The sequence below is a fragment of the Electrona antarctica genome (assembly GCF_951216825.1).
Source record: "Electrona antarctica genome assembly, chromosome: 15".
NCBI lineage: Eukaryota > Metazoa > Chordata > Actinopteri > Myctophiformes > Myctophidae > Electrona > Electrona antarctica.
The window spans coordinates 18,647,414-18,665,282 of NC_136796.1; the positions used below are offsets into that span (position 1 = coordinate 18,647,414).

A 17,869-nucleotide genomic window follows, 5' to 3' on the forward strand; every position below is an offset into this window, starting at 1 on the left:
CAAAACGAATGCTTGGAATGGGTTCAGAATCCTGAATAACCCCTAGTTTGACACGTCACATGCTACTTGAAGCATAATGAAATTTAGAAAATATTGGCTTATAATAGGTTATCAATAGTATAGTATAGTATAGGGCCATCTTGGATTAAGGCAAATTTAGGGTATTAGCAGTGAGCAGATTAGGGTAGGAGAATTTACTCTTATTGGATGAAAATGGTAATCTATCAGATTGTTTTCTCTGTTTATTAAAGAGATTTACAGATGGTGAGACCCAGGGCTGTAGCTGACGTTTTTGTTTCCCTACCCTCAACTATCTTCTGGTTGACCCGTGGTGGAGGCACGCAAGCTGCGTTGCAGGGGGAACGCGTGAAAAAAAGAAAAAGGGGGCTTGCTGCCTCGCTCATTGTGTTGCCCTCAGCAACATGTTGCCCTACGCATAGTGCGTACTGCGTACTGCGCATATACCTAACAACGTCACTGAACAAACAGATGTGAACACACCCAAAAGATCACTTACACACCTTCAAGCGTGCTAGAAGACGGGCACACATCCTACAAGATCCAATCTTCTTGGAGAACCATGCCTCGTGAATGACTAAAAACGCTTGTCTTAAGACAACATGGAGCTGCATGACGCCACAGTCGGCTCAAATACAACACGTCTGATCCTCTCATCTGTTGTTAGTTTTGATCACACAGAGTGAGGATCTCAGCAAGCCTCTCCAATCCCAGCAGTAGAGCGTAGCACCTGTCACATCTCATCTCAGCAGTTTTGTGTGGCACATAAACCTACAGGTTCTGAAGAACAAACACTTTATTGAGGGGCGTCTGGCTTTCAGACATGACGTCATGTGGCAGCCAAGTCTATGGACTTTGAGATCTGCTGTTAGCTCATAATATAAAGGTCATTCAGAGTTGGCACTGAAAATCGGATGACTGACGCAGCAGCGGTATGTGGGTGGATATGGTTTGAAGAGGATTTAACCTCACTGCCTGTGCAGCAGTTCAGTGCCTGCCCTCTTTAGAGTGAGAGACTCCATTAGAATGAAAGAGTTATTACGTGTGTTGTCAACAGCGCTGCCTACAGTATTAGTACATTATTAATGGAAGCATGCCACCTAGGTTGCCATATATATACACAGTAAATGGATCATTGACAGGTTAAGAGGAAAAGAAAATGTAACAAAGATCTCCAGCTAGAATCGAACTGGGGATGCTGGAGATTGTGCGCTTTCCAAAGACTTAAATTTGACAGTGGTGGCCACTGATTCAAGTCAAACAAAACATACTTGTCTGACTTATGTTGAACCCTACAGCATTAAGTGTTATAGTTGTGCTATTGTTTAGTATGAATTAATAACCACTCAACACTAAACAAGGGCCTGATGGAGGGGAAAGGTTGGAATAACGCTTTCCTTCCACACACTACGTCTCTCATCTCATCTCTCAGGCGATAAGAAGCAGCCTGCTGACTCCTCATGCATTGAAGGAAGCATGAGCTCAGTTTGTTGCTCTCCCCAGAGGGAGAATAGAGCCCAGGATTACAGTTTAGGCATTAATTGGCACCGGGTGAAAAAATTGGTTAGAAAATCGTGGGATAAAAAATTTAGGAAAGGGGAAAAAGAAAAAAAAAGCCTCCAGCGACCATAAAGAAAGAGAGTTGATGTTTGTCTTCACTGGGGAACTGTGTGACATCATGACTCTTTTTGAACGTGATTATTTTTCTTCTCAGTTCTCTTCTCACACGCCATAGAAGAAGAGTTGTCATGCCCACGGGTACCCACATAAAAAAGTTGTGTAAAGGGATGCCTGGCGGCACTTTGACAAGTGCCAGCGTGTGTCAGGGTTGTACATAGACAATACTGGGGAGGCTGTATGGCGAACGACGGTCCCCAGCAGTGTGTTTTGTACTAGCATTCCTGTTCTCTGATCACAATAACTAGCTCTTGTTTCCTCCCGCTTCTCTCTCTTTCTTTCTATTCTTTCCCCTCCCCGCTCCCCAACCTTTGGCGTCTCTTAGATTTGGATAAACAGGGAAGTAATATACTTGGCTTCTCCTTCCATCTCCCCCCCCATGCCCATCTATTGCCCCCTGTGTATTCCTGCCAGCTCTCCATGGTGTCCTTTCCTAGCCTGGCTAATAAGCCAGACTCAAATCACACTGTCGTGTGGTATTTGAGTCTGGAGATGCTGTGTATGGATCTTGTTTCCCGGGGGGCGGGTTCAAACATTTTCTCTTTGACGCAATTGGTCAGAGCTACTGTCAGTATAAAGGTCTCAAGCATTGAACGTCACTGTGCCAAAGCCCGCCCATATTGCATACCGTGTCCCGATTGGCCACACCAGTTCTCTGGTGTAGGAAATGGGCGTACAATTGAGCCTCTCCAGACCGTAATCCGCCGGCAGGCAATTCTTTTTTTGCCAACGGCTGATTCGGTCTGGCTTATTAGCCAGGCTAGTCCTTTCCTCCCTCCTGCTATGAGCTGATGGTCCTTCCTGACCATTGCTATTCCTCCGAGTTTAATTGAGACAAACTGCCTGTGGCTGCTCTCCACCTCCCTTCTTGCATGTGTAATCAGATCCTCACCTGGAGTTAGATGTTGATGTTGATGCATCCTGACACAGGTCTGGCTGAGAGACTCCACACAGAAGATTCCATTTAGGTTACATCGTGCGTAAGATACGTAGAAGAATCCACTAGGTCACATCATGCATAATGTAGAACACTGTTTCCCAAACAGTGGGCCATATGTGGGCCATATGTGCGGGTCGCGGACCAATAATTATTTGTATGGGTCGCGGGTAAATAACCATTTATTTTGTTTCCTAAATGTTGTTTTTCCTAAAGATTTCCAATTTCACAACAAAATCACACAGTTTCATGTGTTCAAAACAAACATTTTTCGAAAGAATACCATGAATAAAATCACACCTGTGTGAAGTGAAGGGCGCTCGTCATCATCATACATCATCTCATTCTGGGCAATCACAATTTGCGTCCTCACTTTTGTCTTCAATGTTTGTGTTTACACACTTTTGTCTTCAATGTTTGTGTTTACACACTTTTGTCTTCAATGTTTGTGTTTACACAGTCACATACCCTCAAAGCTGGACATAGGAGGGGCTAGCGTGGCGCGCCGCTCAAAACTTGAGTGTAATTGCTCTTATCATCATACACCATCATACATCATCATGCATCACATTCCGTGCTCAGCCAATCAAATATATCTGTAACTTAGATAGCATTTTATGTAGACAAAGACATAGCACATAGTACTACAGTATATGTAACAGGCTGTATCAACTTTGTAATATAATAATCTAGATGCGACTGGTGTGTATACACCAGATATTGACAACTATTATACACCTCAATGGCTGGGTGCGTCATGTAATGTGTGTACCTACACACATACTGTAGGTTCCTATATGCACATCTCCACATCTCCCTCTTTTAGTCGATTACCAACATACAACTGTTAATTTCTTTTACTGTAATTACACAGACAATTATTTTCTTTTACTTCAACTCCGAGTGCTTCAACTCAAGCGTATTTAAATTCACTTTTCCTATCTAGGGGATCAGGGTAGACTGCCTGAGTCCCTGAAGCTGTGCAGGGATTATTCTGCCCTGTTTACCAACAGCTCTATTCTAAGACAAGTTATTATAAGTCCATTCTGGTCTTTTTATCATGCGCCCTGATCTAGTAACTAGAGAGTCCAAGGAGTCTCTGGAATGACCCTGATGTGGGATCGTATTCCACTGTTAGGTTCTTAGCTTACGTATGATTCATGATGACTATTTATGATGTTTTTTGTTCTTGCTTACTGTAAATCGCTATGGATTAAGAGCGTCTGCTAAATGCCTAAATTGTAAATTGTATACAAACACATAAATAAAGATGGGCAGCCCCTCAAAATAATCAAAGAAATTCCCTACATTAGAAAACAAATGTTTAAGAAGTAGTGAAAATAGCCGATCTACAAGCTCGTAATGCATTGCCTGGCAATGCGTTGTGAGCTTGTAGATATGATATTTTCACTGCTTTGGGTCCTGGCCAAACGTCTAATTTCATTTTTGCATCTTGAGCTAAAACGTTAGGGAACCACTAATCCACACGGTCACATGCGTTATGTAGGGCAAGTACTTTTTTCAAAGCCAGCAGAGAAACACAGCACAGCAGGATGTTCTTCCAAGGCACTGAGTGCCAAATACGAGAAAGTCAATATTTTCCTTGCGCAACATGTGAGTCACCGTTTGACTGTTCTTTTAATCAGACACACGGAATTCATGTGGTCACTAAAAAACAGCTTGCATCCACTCTTATTCCATAGGATTTTTTCTCATGCGGTTATCTCCGGTCTTTATCATTCCTCTTCTTGCTACACCATTATGGGAATTTCAATTGAGCATAACAAAGTAATTGCACGGCCATTTGACTCGCAGATCATTTTCACGAACAACGAGCGATTGTAGTGGTCATATATATTCTGTGACTACTTATAGATATTAAGTACAAACGGAAAATTGCTGGCACTGGGTCAATTAAATAATAATGTATTCTTGGTAGTGAAAGAGTAATATAGATTTAACACACTCTCCAACCTCTTCCCTCTCCTCCTGTTAACTTCATACAGTACAGGGCTACCAACTGAATACATACATCATTATAACATATTGGTGCACATGTTTTCATGTTTGTGAGCAAGCGTAGGCATGTGTTTGGACTGGTCTTCCTTCTCAACACACGTCCCCGGCTGTCGATATTGAAATGAGCTGTTTGAATAACTGTGTAAATAGGAGAGCCAATGTTTCATCACGCTCCAACTGGCTCTCTCCCAACCATCATTGCGTTCTCCAATCCCCCATCAAACGCTTCCGTGATATCTCACTGTAACCGTCAGTGTCTCTGTGGTTACTTTGTTTCTGCTGCAGAGGACAGACGGTGGTGTATTATCATTCTTATGTCGCCTGCGAACGAGAGCCACAAACACAACTAGAAGTCTTCTGTTTATTCAGTCAGTGTGTGTCTTCTAGCGTAATCCGTGCCGTGCCAAAAGCAGCTAAACCTATTCCCAAACTTAACCCCAGTAAAACAATGCCTAACCCTAAACTTATTTCTAACCCTATTCTCAGTAGAACAGAAAACAAGAACCCCCCCCCCCCCCCCCCCACTGAGCAGTCGGTGTGTGTCTGTATGTATGTCCAAGCACGGAAAGCTGCACCACCTAAAGTGGCCAGTAGAGTACAGCACAGAGTAAAGTGGCAGTACAGTAGAGAGCACAGTGCACTATACAATACAGTATACACTATACAGAGTAGACCACAGTACAGTACAGTGACTATAACAACTAGATAAAGTGCCCCCCAGGGCACAGGTCTCCACCAGGGCAGGTCAGGTTGTGGCCTCCTGGTGGCACTATAATAGGCCAATGTGGAAAGGGTGCCATTTCTTCTTACACCTTGGATGGCAATGATTTGAGGCATTTTGTTCCAAAAATGTGTTTTGCAAAAATCCACCTGTTGGTGGTGCTATAACAGGCCAATGTGAAAAGGGTGGGATATATTACTCAGCCTAGTAGGAACGTCTGTGAAAGATTTCACGTAAATTACACGCTGCGTTCATGATTTGAGGCTTTTTGTTCAAAACAGGCCAACCTTGCAAACTTTGAAAGCCAATGTTAGCCAAATAGGATGGAATATGAAATATCGGACACATCCGTCATGAACATATGATTATAGAGATAGTGTGTAACGATTTGCGTGATTTTTGGACAGAATCTGGAGAAGTAATATAAAAATAATTGTTTTTCAAAAGTCGGCATCCTGGTGGCGCTATAACAGGCCGATCTGGAAAATTTGGGGCAGAGGTTCATCGTTGGCATCCAGGGAGTGTGCGTGCAAAATTTGGCACCGACTGGGTTAACGGTGCCGGAGATTAGCTGGTAACAGACGGACGGACGGACACACACACAGACTCACACACGGAGTGCAAAACATACTCTCTCGCCATGCCTTTGGCCTGGTGGAGACAATAAATGTATAGTTGCACCGCTCACTTCACACAGGTGTGATTTTTTTCATCCTGAAACCATTTTGGACGTAAAAGGTTTCTGCCCGACAGCAACGATATAAGTCGTACACTGTTCACTGTAAAGCATTAACAGTGGATGTTTGCATATGAATAGTCTGCCTCTCTGTGGGCTGCTTGCTGCAGAGGCCCAAAGAAGCTGATCCAGTGAGTTGAGCCTGGAGCCACATGTTCCTGTGTAGGAGAGCAGCAGGTGTTCTGCATGGGCCCGTTCTGTATTCTGTCCAGGATGAAGGTGTGGGAGGAGTTGGATGAGGAAGGGAGACGGAGAGGAGGCAGCGAAACCAAGTTCGCTCCTCGCACCGAAAAGCTGCTGTGACGCTGTTCTGAAGGCAAAACTGTGGTCTGGTGCGACTGCTGTCATGTGTTATTATTTCATTTTTTTAAAGGCAGCTATGATTGTTTCTCTGTGTCACTCAGCCTTCACAGAGCCTTGTAATGTTTGCCCGGGGCACAAACCTTATTGGAACAAAGCCAGTATGTGTTGAGAGATGTGCATTTGTGAGAGAATACAAAGTGATGTCAAGGTGTCACCATCCAAATGACTGATATGTTGTGACCTTCTTCAGTGAAGGTCTTGTGAATCAGTTCCAGGTGATGTCACACAATGTTCCTATGAAGCTGTTTGGGTGTCAAGAGATGTTGATCATTAAAGACACTAGACCGGTGCCCGGCTGTAGAGCACTGAGTCGGTAACGATGGAGGTTGGAGATCCGTGCCCCACCCGGCTATGCAATACCCGTGTCAGAGTACCCGTTCCACCCATCTGTCTGTGTCCCTTTTATGCCCATATATGGAGATTTCTGTATCTGTCTCTCTGTGTACCTTTATTCCTATGTATGGAGTTCTGTGTCAGGCTCAGGCATGCCCAAATATGGAGTGTTGTGATGTCAGGCATGCCCAAATATGGAGTGTTGAACAGGCCAGCTCCATATATGGCCTTTTGTGGCGGTTCTGGACAACCGTGGGTCCAACCTACTCGACACCGGGCACTGCACTCCATGTGGGGGTGAAGTCGGTGGGGCGAACGGTTCTCGAGTTGCGTGTATTACAACTGTACTACACATGTACAGACAGAAGTAGAGACAGACAGACGTACAGAGACATGGTGCATTTATAGATAGGATAACCAGCTCGGCAGCCAGTATGAAATAGAGCCTTGTGATATTATCAGAGGCACAGTGTAATGAAATCAATGAAAGTGTCATCTGCCCTAGGGACTGTGATTTGTGTCAGCAAACGATGCCTCGGTGAGCCAACGTACGGCTTTGTTTACACAACATCTCTATATTGTAATGACATTTCTCCCAATATCAGAAGAACACAGAATGGGCAATAGTTCACAAATGACACACTGTTACTCTATTCTCTGGCATGGATTACATCGTGTCTGTGTTGATGGTTATTGCTGCTATTTGCCCTGACTTATGGCTTATCTCTCCACCCCCTGCATCCTCTCTGTCTGCACCTCGGTCTCCTTCTGTGCCTCCTTTTATTTATGCATCTCCATCTATTTCTGCACCTCCACTTATTTCTATACATGCACTTTACCTCCATGTCTTTCTGCATCTCCATTTCATTCTTCACATCCAAAACTGTGTGCACCTCCCCTTTCCCTTCACCTCCTCCACAGTCCACAAGCAGGAGATGATCTATGACTTCTGGAGAATGGTTTGGCAGGAGAACTGCTTCAGCATCGTCATGATCACCAAGCTGGTGGTCGGGTGGGCAGGGTACGTACCTCCGACCAAACCTCCCATCCGGGAAGATAGATGGAGGCAACATGTATTTATGGAGCTGCCCTTTATCATTTGTTACATACAGTAGATGTAACAGAGCAGCAGTTTTAGCTCCCTAGGTGGGAGGTAGTGTCTTGTGGCCCAGCAGATATCAAAGTAACTGGTGATTACTCATATCACCGGTTACTTTGATGACAGTGCTATACAATGTCAGAGTTCTGATGCATGCTCCCCTTATACAGCCATGATGCACGCAGCCTCATATGCTGTGTTCAGCATGCTCAATATTTTAGTCAGTGGAAGAAGCCACCCCTGCTTCCACTGACAACAGCTAGCATGTATTATGTATATGTTTGACCCTATGTCACAGTATTGCACATTAAAGGTTTAGTAGTGAAATGAAAAATAAGTTTTTCACACTTTTAGAGCATATCCGTGGTCATCATATTAACAATAGATTGTCACACTCTGCCCATATTGTGCCATGCCTGAGTCGCCTCCCTCGTGTTTTCCCTCTTAATTACTTCCCGTGAACAAAACTGTGCTGCGTGATGACATACATCTACTCTTATGAATATAAATTCATCTTGATTGAGTTCACCTGTTTGACTCCCATAGCTGCATGTTCCTCCAAACACAGCTGATTTTAAACTACTCTGTTTTTAATCTCATTCAAGATTACATCCAGACAGTGTCATTTTAAATTTAATTAGCATGCTAAAATATGTATCTGAAGACATTTATAGGTTAGAAATAAGCCACGTATTAGCAAAGGTGAAAGGTTCTGCAGTTATAGGAAGTTTAGGAACTGTATTCTAAAGTTTCTACAGATATTTATCCTTGTAATTAATATATAACAGCTGGGAACTTTGAACCGATTTTATTTCCTTTGTCCTTTGTTATTTCCTTTGTTCTTATCTGACTGATATCACTTTCTTCTCTTATCACATTCCTTTTCTCGCTCCCTCCAGTTATCAGTTCATCTCAGTTGTAATCAACAGCTTTGCAGAAATTCAAAATACACACACAAACACACATACACGGACATACTAATCTAATTCATTTCACTCACCATTTTTCAAATGAGTGTTCTTAATTTCATTATAACTGTACTCTATAGCAGGGGTTCTCAACGTTTTTGGCTGGGGACCCCTGAAAATGCTTTGTCCATGGCTTGCGACCCCCGACCCGCCCTCATCATCAGTGCCCATATACCCTCGGTGAGGTTGGCAAAAGGGCCTTTCTGTGTGGAGTTTGCATGTTCTCCCCGTGTCCAACATAACATTATATTTATATTTTGCAGCCTCAAAATATGTTTAGTTAAAAATATTTTAGTTTAGTTTAGTTTAGTATAACATAATATATTATTCATTATCAAATGCTTACATTCCATATATTTGTATTGGGTGTGAGAGAACTGGTAAAGTCAATGTCGGTGAACGACATCTCCTGTGTTCCAGGAGGAAGATTTAATTTGCACAGGTTGTCATGTTCATATGAACACATTCTTATGGTTTGTGTTTGTGTTTGTTCATGTCTTGTTCTGTTCACACGTCTTCCTGTTTCTGCTCTGTCACTGACTTTGTCATGTTGGATTCGTCATCACTATTTACCATCTCTCTCTCTCTCTTTCTCTCTCTCTCTCTCTCTCTCCCTCTCTCTCTCTCTCTCTCTCTCTCTCTCTCTCTCTCTCTCTCTCTCTCTCTCTCTCTCTCTCTCTCTCTCTCTCTCTCTCTACCCGTCTCCTGCCTGTGCATATAAATATTTATCTGGCCTGCCCAATGTCACCTGTTAATACAGTTCCATCACTGTGACAAGACATTATCAACTCCTCCGGGGGGCTGCACCTCCGCTCCTCTCCCCCACCTTTCCTCGCTGTCACTGTCACATTAGCATGTCAACGCCATCGCTCCCATGTGAGTTCCTTGGCTGGCTGGGAGCAGATAAGTTAGAAGTTGTGTTGAATAGAGAGTGCTGTTTCTATCGTCTCCACAACCAAGGCTCCTCTATCTATTGCATTCATTCATGATGAGCTAATGCTAATGATTTAAGCTGTTGAATAATTCAAAAGGAGCGTGAGTTTCGTGAGAGATTTTTTTAGGGTGCCGTTTGAAAGTAATCACTGTCATTTAGGCTTATCGTCACTGTTGTCAATACTCTCAATACTCGGGTGTCTTGTTACTATGTGCCTCATGGCGGGCTGTGGCGGTGTGCCGTCTTTTACGCTGTGTGAGACGATACGATTTGGAATAAATACATAATTCCAGACTTTTGCCTTTTATGGTAATTTTTTCATTTGCAGTTACAAATATTGTGATATATCGTTGATGAAATCTTGCAATATATTGAATATCGCAACATCGCAATATATCAAATCGTGATATTATCAAATATCGAGGGCATAATATCGCCACAGATCGTATCGTGAGGTACCCATATCGTCCCACATCAACTGTATCTCTCTCTCTCTCTGTCTCTCTCTCTCTCTCTGTCGCTCTCTGTCTCTCTCTGTCTCTCTCTCTCTCTCTCTCTGTCTCTCTCTATCTGTCTCTCAGCTCATGTCTTCAGTACTGGCCTGAACCAAGACTCATCATCCGTATGTTTCACGTTCAGAACATCACACGGGTAAGCCCCGCCCCCTGCTGAACACGTTTATTCACCCGTGTTCAGTAACTTATGGCATGATGGAAACATAAGTTGAAAAATGGCAACATCACTGCATTAAATACACGTTATCAACCGTTATCAAGACGTTGGAATATGGCCATATTGGCCATACTGACTGTTTTCAGCGATGGCGCTAGCTGTGTTCACTTGGGCGGTACTGCAGACATAGCCTGGTAAACCACTCCCACTCCCCCTGCTGGACGCGGCTAATGCAGACATGTCGGGGGAATGGAAAGTGGGGGGGACTAATATTTACTATTCTGTGCCTATTGGTACGCAACTCGAACGGTGCTGAGTCGGCTCTGCCTCACAGGGCTCAAGGCAACCAGAGACTGCGTGCCTCCGTCATGATCACGGTCATGGTCATGGTCACAAAAAGCAAGCGCTCCGTAACTGTCAGTATTTTCACTTCCGTGTTTCCTAGTATGTCTCATTATCACATATTGGCTCTATTCCAAGCTTCTGATCACGGACATATTCTTGATTATAGGCTGATAACATTCGAAGCGGGTGCAACAATGGATGGAGCCCGCACACCATGAGGTAGCCTATACAAAAAAGACAATGTTTCAAATAAATAAATAAGTATTTTTTCTACCTTATATGGTTATATTTTGTCGATGTGCCTATTCTATGGCCTCTCAAGGTGGAAACATAAACCATCACATCTATGTACTGTAGGGTGAATGTTGCATTAACACAGTATTTGCTATTTGTTGCTTTTTCTGAATGTGAAATCTGCAACTGTGCTAGAGAGAGAGAGAGAGAGATAGAGAGAGAGAGAGAGAGAGACCTATTAATCTACGGTGTTCTGTGTGTCCCTTCCTTTCTCATACGCTTCTTGGTTTTTTATCCTCGGTGACATTGTCCTTGTACAGAAAATAATGATCTGGACTTCAGAATAATGAATCAGGTTGATTTAATGGTGGCCTTAGATTGGTCAGGTCGCTCCTTCCTTGCCTGTGAATTGCATCATGGGAATTGTACGAACATAGAGTATGTCCGGAATACATAGAAATAGGTAATTTCTCTGTAATAATAATAATAAAAAATGTATTTGTATATTGTTTTCTAACCATGGTCACCAAAGTGTTTTACAGGAAACAGGACAGAGAAGAGTGTGTGTGTGTGTGTGTGTGTGTGTGTGTGTGTGTGTGTGTGTGTGTGTGTGTGTGTGTGTGTGTGTGTGTGTGTGTGTGTGTGTGTGTGTGTGTGTGTGTGTGTGTGTGTGTGTGTGTGTGTGCACAAATCCACCATTTTATTAAATGGTGGATTTGTAGTGTCCGTGGACACCAATTAAATGTCTTCCCCCCAACCCTCTATCTGTCCAGCTCAAGGATGGTCCGCTGGTGATGCATCACTTCCAGTTCCTGCGCTGCTCACCGTACCGTGACGTTCCTGACACATAATAGTAGGCTGAAAAAATGGCACTTGTTTATTCAAAAGGAGGAACTACAGGAAGTAGCCTGACACTCAATTTAATTTACTTTTCGTTTCAGTTTGAAAGCCATCAGAGTGCAGCCGTTTTCTGAGATGGGGGCGTGGTCAAATTGGACTCTTTGGCGATTGGTTCATACTGGGTTATCCCGATTCCTGATTGGGCGGGCTCGATTTCCAACCGAGAAAACCTTGCCTTATTTCTACAGCGTCACCAGACCCTGAATGCGAGGCTAGCGAATCAGGGGCTAGAGCCATGTTATTTATTCAGGTACCTTGTCCAGCAGACTAATTCATATTTCTGTCTTCGCACATAGAACACAGCTCGGTAGGGCATACAGTAGCAGTGGCGGCCTGTGTTGCCACAGATTGAAAGCCCTTTTTTTCAGATATCTTCATGGGGAAACTGGATTGGGCTTTTGACAGCCTTGTAACTGATGACACCGATCTTTATATTGGCACGACCTTTACGCTTTGGGGCCAATAAACACCAGCCAAAAACAGAGGAACACGTGGCGTGAAATGACGTCAATTATTTTTTCAGGAGCTGACCACCTGCTCTGCCCGTAGTTTAGAGTAACAACATCCTGTGACCTCGGCACTGTGCGTAATGGCGTACTTACACTGTAACAATGGTTGTCGTAATGTAGTCTCATGACCATTTCCATAACCAGTGTGGAGATTGGCAGTGACTGAGACACATCCAATGTGTTGTGTTTTGTTGTAAAGCAGAGGTGTCCAAACTTTTCCAAACTCAAAGGGGGCCATATTAGAAAATATAAAAACACCCAAGGGCCAACTACTTTACCAAATATAACCAGACGTGCAAGGTAACAAATGAAATAAAATAGTATTTTTTTGACCCCTTCAGAATGAGACAACAAGGAACAAGGAATCCTGACAAATTTTACTCTGGAAAATGTCCAGGTGAAAAAAAAACTTCAATGTAAAAAACTAAAAATGTTCCCATTTTTTGGGCAGGCCGTTCATAATACAATTCAGGAAGGGGTCACGGTGGCACAGTCGGTAGTGCTGTCGCCTCACAGCTAGAAGGTCCTGGGTTCGATTCCCGCTCGGGACGCTGTGGGCGCTGGCGGCGTGTCCTCTCCTCCACGTCATCAGTGCCTATACCCGAGGTGGGGTTGGCGAGTGTGGAGTTTGCATGTTCTCCCCGTGTCCCCTAGGGTCACAAAAAACATGCAGTAATCCTGGTCACTAAACTGCCTCCCATGGCTAGCCAGGGCATCTGATGGAGGGGAAAGGAACTGGTTGGAATAATGTGTTCCTTCCACGCGCTACGTCCAACCAGGCAAACTCCCCCCTGCCAGGTGTAAAGGAGCAACCTGGACACTCATGCATGAAGGAAGCATGAGTTCAAGTCCGTTGCTCTCCCCAGGTTGGCGGAGGGTGTAGGATCACAATGGATAATTGACACAGGGGTGAAAAATGGGTTACAAAATCGTGGGATAAAAATTATGGAATAATAATAATAATACAATTCAGGATATGAAGCAGCGAGCCGCATCAAATTCTTCCCCGGGCCCGCATTTGGCCCGTGGGCCGCACTTTGGACACCCCTGTTGTAGAGGAGACATTAAACTTTTGGAAGGGCATCGCTGACAGGCGTTCGACGGGTTAACTAGTGACCTACATCAATACTGAGCTGCTGCAGAGCTAACCAGAGTGCGGCTCTGCACCGGACAGTATGCTGTTTTAAGACTCTGGCACATTGTCACATTAACATGATGCCATTCAATACGCCTCATTGGAGACTGTGGAAGATGGGTTGTCGTCATGTGATCTCTGTGTCCTGTCCAGACCTGGCGGAGCAGTTGGAAGAGCAGAAGAGACCGCAGCAGGTGTGAGGGCTGCTCTCCGGCCCACAGCCTGTTAAAAATAAAACTCCAGCCAAGCAGCAGACCAAGTGGCTGCATCGCAAGAGGCCCTCCTTCACCACTACACTCCTCAACTCCTCCATCATCAGCCAGCAGGAGGCACGTAGCCAGGTGCACGAGGAGGCGCAGACTGATGGAGGCACGTAGCCAGGTGCACGAGGAGGCGCAGACTGATGGGGTCCAGGGACTGCAGTTGGACTCCAGCTGTCAGGTGTGCAGATCGTTTAAAAAGTTAGAAAGTACTCAGGTAGAAGACAAGGTCAAATGAGAGAGTGAGAGAGCAACTATTGACTCGCTCATGTTCTGTTCATTGGACTTATTCAGGATTCCCTGAAGAAGGCAACTTGTTGCCGAAACGTTGGAAAAATTAAGATTTTGATGGCATCGTGACTACGAGCTGTGCGGCCTCTCTCCTTTCTCAGTCATAGTTATCTCCTGCGGTCAGCACCTCCCCACTACTGGTGTGCGCTCCTACCTTCCTGTTCATTGGACTTATGGCACCACGACACCGTAAAAGGTACATGGCACATTAGTGTATATAACGCCTTTATCCAAATATGTTTCTATACCATGTGCATTACATTCACCCATTTACATACACATTCACACACCAATGGCGGAGGAAACCATGCAAGGCACCAACCTGCTCATCGGGAGAAGTTACAATAAGGGTTCCGTGTCTTGCTCCTTGAGCAAGACACGGAACCCTTACTGTAACTTCTACTGTAACCGGGAATATGCCGATTCCCAAGCAGCTGCTCTACGTTTGGAGTCACTGCATGCTGCCCTTTGTACAATCCAGAACCATTTTGTCTTTTTGCATGGTACAGTTGGGTGCCACCGATATTGTCCCTTATCATTTGACCCATTTAGGCCTGACCTCAAAATTATTAAATCCTCCAGTTTTCTGAAATAAATATTTTCACGATTTTTCAAAAATAGCAGACCTACAAGCTCATAGCGCGCCACTCGGTGGCGCGCTATGAGCTTGTAGATCTGCTATTTTTCAATAGCTAAATTATAACAATGTTTAAAACACCAAAAGGGGTTCCCGCCCAAAATGGGGTAACTGTCCTTTTGCGCAGATCACGCAAACCTCAGCAAAAAGAAAAGGACAATATCGATGGCCTCCAACTGTAGTCTTTTTCATACCCAATTAGTTGCTGTTTTTATTATAAGAAGGAGGTACCGCAGCTGTACATACTGTAAATCTTTATTAGGTGGCCAAGCACCAGGTGCTTGGAAACGCTATTGAAAATGTTACGTCTTATCAAGCATTGTATTGCAGTCCTGGCATAGCATGCTCCAAGCGGTCAAAGGGGGTGTGATAGCACTAGATTGAAGATGCACTCACGGTATGCTATGTTTGACCTATTGACATTGACATTTCTTACACAGATGCCTCTGCTTTTGAAGATTTTTTTTTCCATCAAGGACAAATACATTCTGCCTACTTGTATTTTCCACCATTTTGAATGTTCTGAAACACTCCCTAAATCCCTAATCCTCCTATTTAGTTTTATTTTTAATTATATATATTTGTCCACAAACGGTTGTACACACAATCCCTAAAAAAAGTTTTTAAATCAAGAATCAGTGAACATGGCTTTCACACAACGATACAAAAAGTCACATAACACATTGGCTATCTATATTGCCTGGTAGTGTTGAACCCCACATACAAACAGGTTTTGTTCCCCTGTGCTGGCCTTAAGGGGTCGTAGGTAGCTGAGTCATTCCACGAAACCGGTACGATTTGAAATTTGACCGAAAGGTTTTACTTTTCTGAATACCCCACAATATTAAGGGCATCTTTAGCTATCAGAAAAACATAATTTCCCATCTCAGGCATTCAATAATTTTTTGTATGTATTTTTATATGGAATAATATGATAACGGGGTTGAAAATCATAACGGGGTTGTGTCAACCCCGTTATACACGGGGTTGTGATTTTTTACTGAAGATGGCCACTACACTACCTTTGGTGATTAAGAGGAGACAACATGGCATGCATTGGATTAAAAAATCAGATATATTGTTGAAATAACAAACATAAATTTCACAAATAATTGTTTTCTATCTTTATTCCATGTAACGGAGTTGAGCTGTTATGCTTTACGACCACATGTGAGAGTATAAATTACTCTAAAACATTGTAAAATAAGGTGTGATATGAAGATAAAGTCCATGTAATTTTTACACAATATTAAAGGGAACATTTAAATTGATTAAAAAAGCTTTTAAAAATAAATTTTGGTGACTCAATCGATAAAATACACCTTAAAAGGTACCTGGTGAATGAGCCTGCTGCTTTCACTCTGTTCTTAGTTTAAGTGGAAAGAAGATGAAAGGAACACAGATTTAAATTGAAATCAGCACTCACTAACTTGTACTTAATGCTCTTACCTTTAGTCAGGGTTGTTCATGTCATGGGCTCTGGGCTCATTTTTGCCAACTGTTGGCAAGGGAATACTCTCTTTAAACTTGCATCTTTGCTTTTTTTTTTACATTGTGATTGTTGGTTGTTGTTGTTGCATCCAAGCATCACCAGTAGTTTAGTATAGTGGACAGTGTAAAATCAAAAGTGGTTTATGATTACCGGTAATTTTATGTATTATTTTATTTTTCAGAGAGAGTGTTCCGTTCTGGGTACTGGGTGCAGAGTACTTGTAAACATCCCTTAATTTATGATTCCGACTAGTGTTCATGTCAGTATTTCAACAGCAGAATGCTCTGAGACTGGTCTTACTACGGGCTGGAATGGAAGATAAGCGGTGAAAGAGAGAGGAACAATTTATCTGCACTGTTTTAATCTCAATGTCTGCATCTATAAACTGCTTTACTGCTGTGTGTGTGTGTGTGTGTGTGTGTGTGTGTGTGTGTGTGTGTGTGTGTGTGTGTGTGTGTGTGTGTGTGTGTGTGTGTGTGTATGCGCGCACAGATACAGTACAGTAGATAAACCTTTATTGATCCTATTGGTGGAATTCAGTTAGAAATGCAGGGCAGATGCAGAACAATAAAGGAGATACAGCTAAGGGTAGAAACAACATTCTAGTAGTAATGTCGTAATAAAAAGATGCAATATCAATCGACCATGTGCAGCATTGTATAACCTCAGAGCAAGAGGTTTTGTGATACACAAGAAGAGGATCAATTGGTGGGAGAATTGCAGTAGCGTTCCTTAAGCGTAATTTTGTACTAAGCACACAATTAAACAAAGTGGAACAGTAGCTTCAGCCAGATTCAGGGCCAGGGAGGGGGTGTGGTGTATTATGAATCATATAAGTATCTTGAAAATCTCCTCGGAGAATGAGAAGCTGTTGACAGTGTTGCAGACAGGGTTGTCACATATTAAATGGTATGCCCGGAATAGATGCATTTGTTGTTGTCTTGCATTGTCTCACGGGCAAGGTCATCAGACAACAATCCCTTCCCCACTCCGGCCCACACTGCCATCACGCTGGCATCCACCACAAACAGCACTGCCTCGGATAGGAGGTGCAACATTCCACCTGGACCTTGACAAGGACAGAAAGGGGGGGGGGGGGTCATTGGAGGAGAGCCAGAGAGATGGACAGAGGTGTGAACCACATCACTCAGCGGGAGCGAAGGAGGCGTTCTTGTTTACACACTATCAGGGCGATTGGTAAGCAATTGAGGTCAGGTTCATCACCTTGTCTGTCAGGGAAACGTCCTGTCTCCCTCTCTCTTCTGGCTGTGAGACGACAAGCTGCTTTAGGAACCTGCTGGAGACATCTTGGCTCTACATCATAAATCATCTTCTGGGATGCTCCTTCTCTTCCACCCTCATATTCCTCTACTTTTGCGAAAGATGACAGAAGACATTTTTGGTTTAGAAAACATTACCTGGTACCTTTTTTTTACCACAATTTATATGCCTAAACCCAACCTTAACCTCACACTAACCATTTACGGACTATTGGAATGTAATATTGGGCCATCAGACCAATAGGCAGTTCTTTGGTATCACTATCATCTCTGTCGAGGTTCCAAGCGAGATGAGGTGTTGTCAAAAGC

The 17,869-nt window shown here is 43.5% G+C and overlaps 1 protein-coding gene across 3 annotated transcripts in view; it reads left to right on the forward strand.

The window, feature by feature from the left end:
- The window catches only part of LOC306937904 (receptor-type tyrosine-protein phosphatase U-like), an 88,173-nt gene extending 74,166 nt beyond the window's left edge, over positions 1–14,007 (forward strand). Inside the window, exons 8-12 of one of the 3 annotated variants that reach the window (XM_079521931.1) lie at positions 9,632–9,747; positions 10,387–10,456; positions 11,830–11,909; positions 11,998–12,206; positions 13,754–14,007. In XM_079521931.1, the coding sequence (XP_079378057.1) occupies positions 9,632–9,747; positions 10,387–10,456; positions 11,830–11,851 (208 nt within the window). In that variant the 3' untranslated portion in view covers positions 11,852–11,909; positions 11,998–12,206; positions 13,754–14,007. Of the gene's footprint in view, positions 1–9,631; positions 9,748–10,386; positions 10,457–11,829; positions 11,910–11,997; positions 12,327–13,753 lie in introns of those variants that run through there. The other 2 variants (XM_079521930.1, XM_079521932.1) reach the window with 2 other exon arrangements.
- Positions 14,008–17,869: the final 3,862 nt, after the last annotated feature.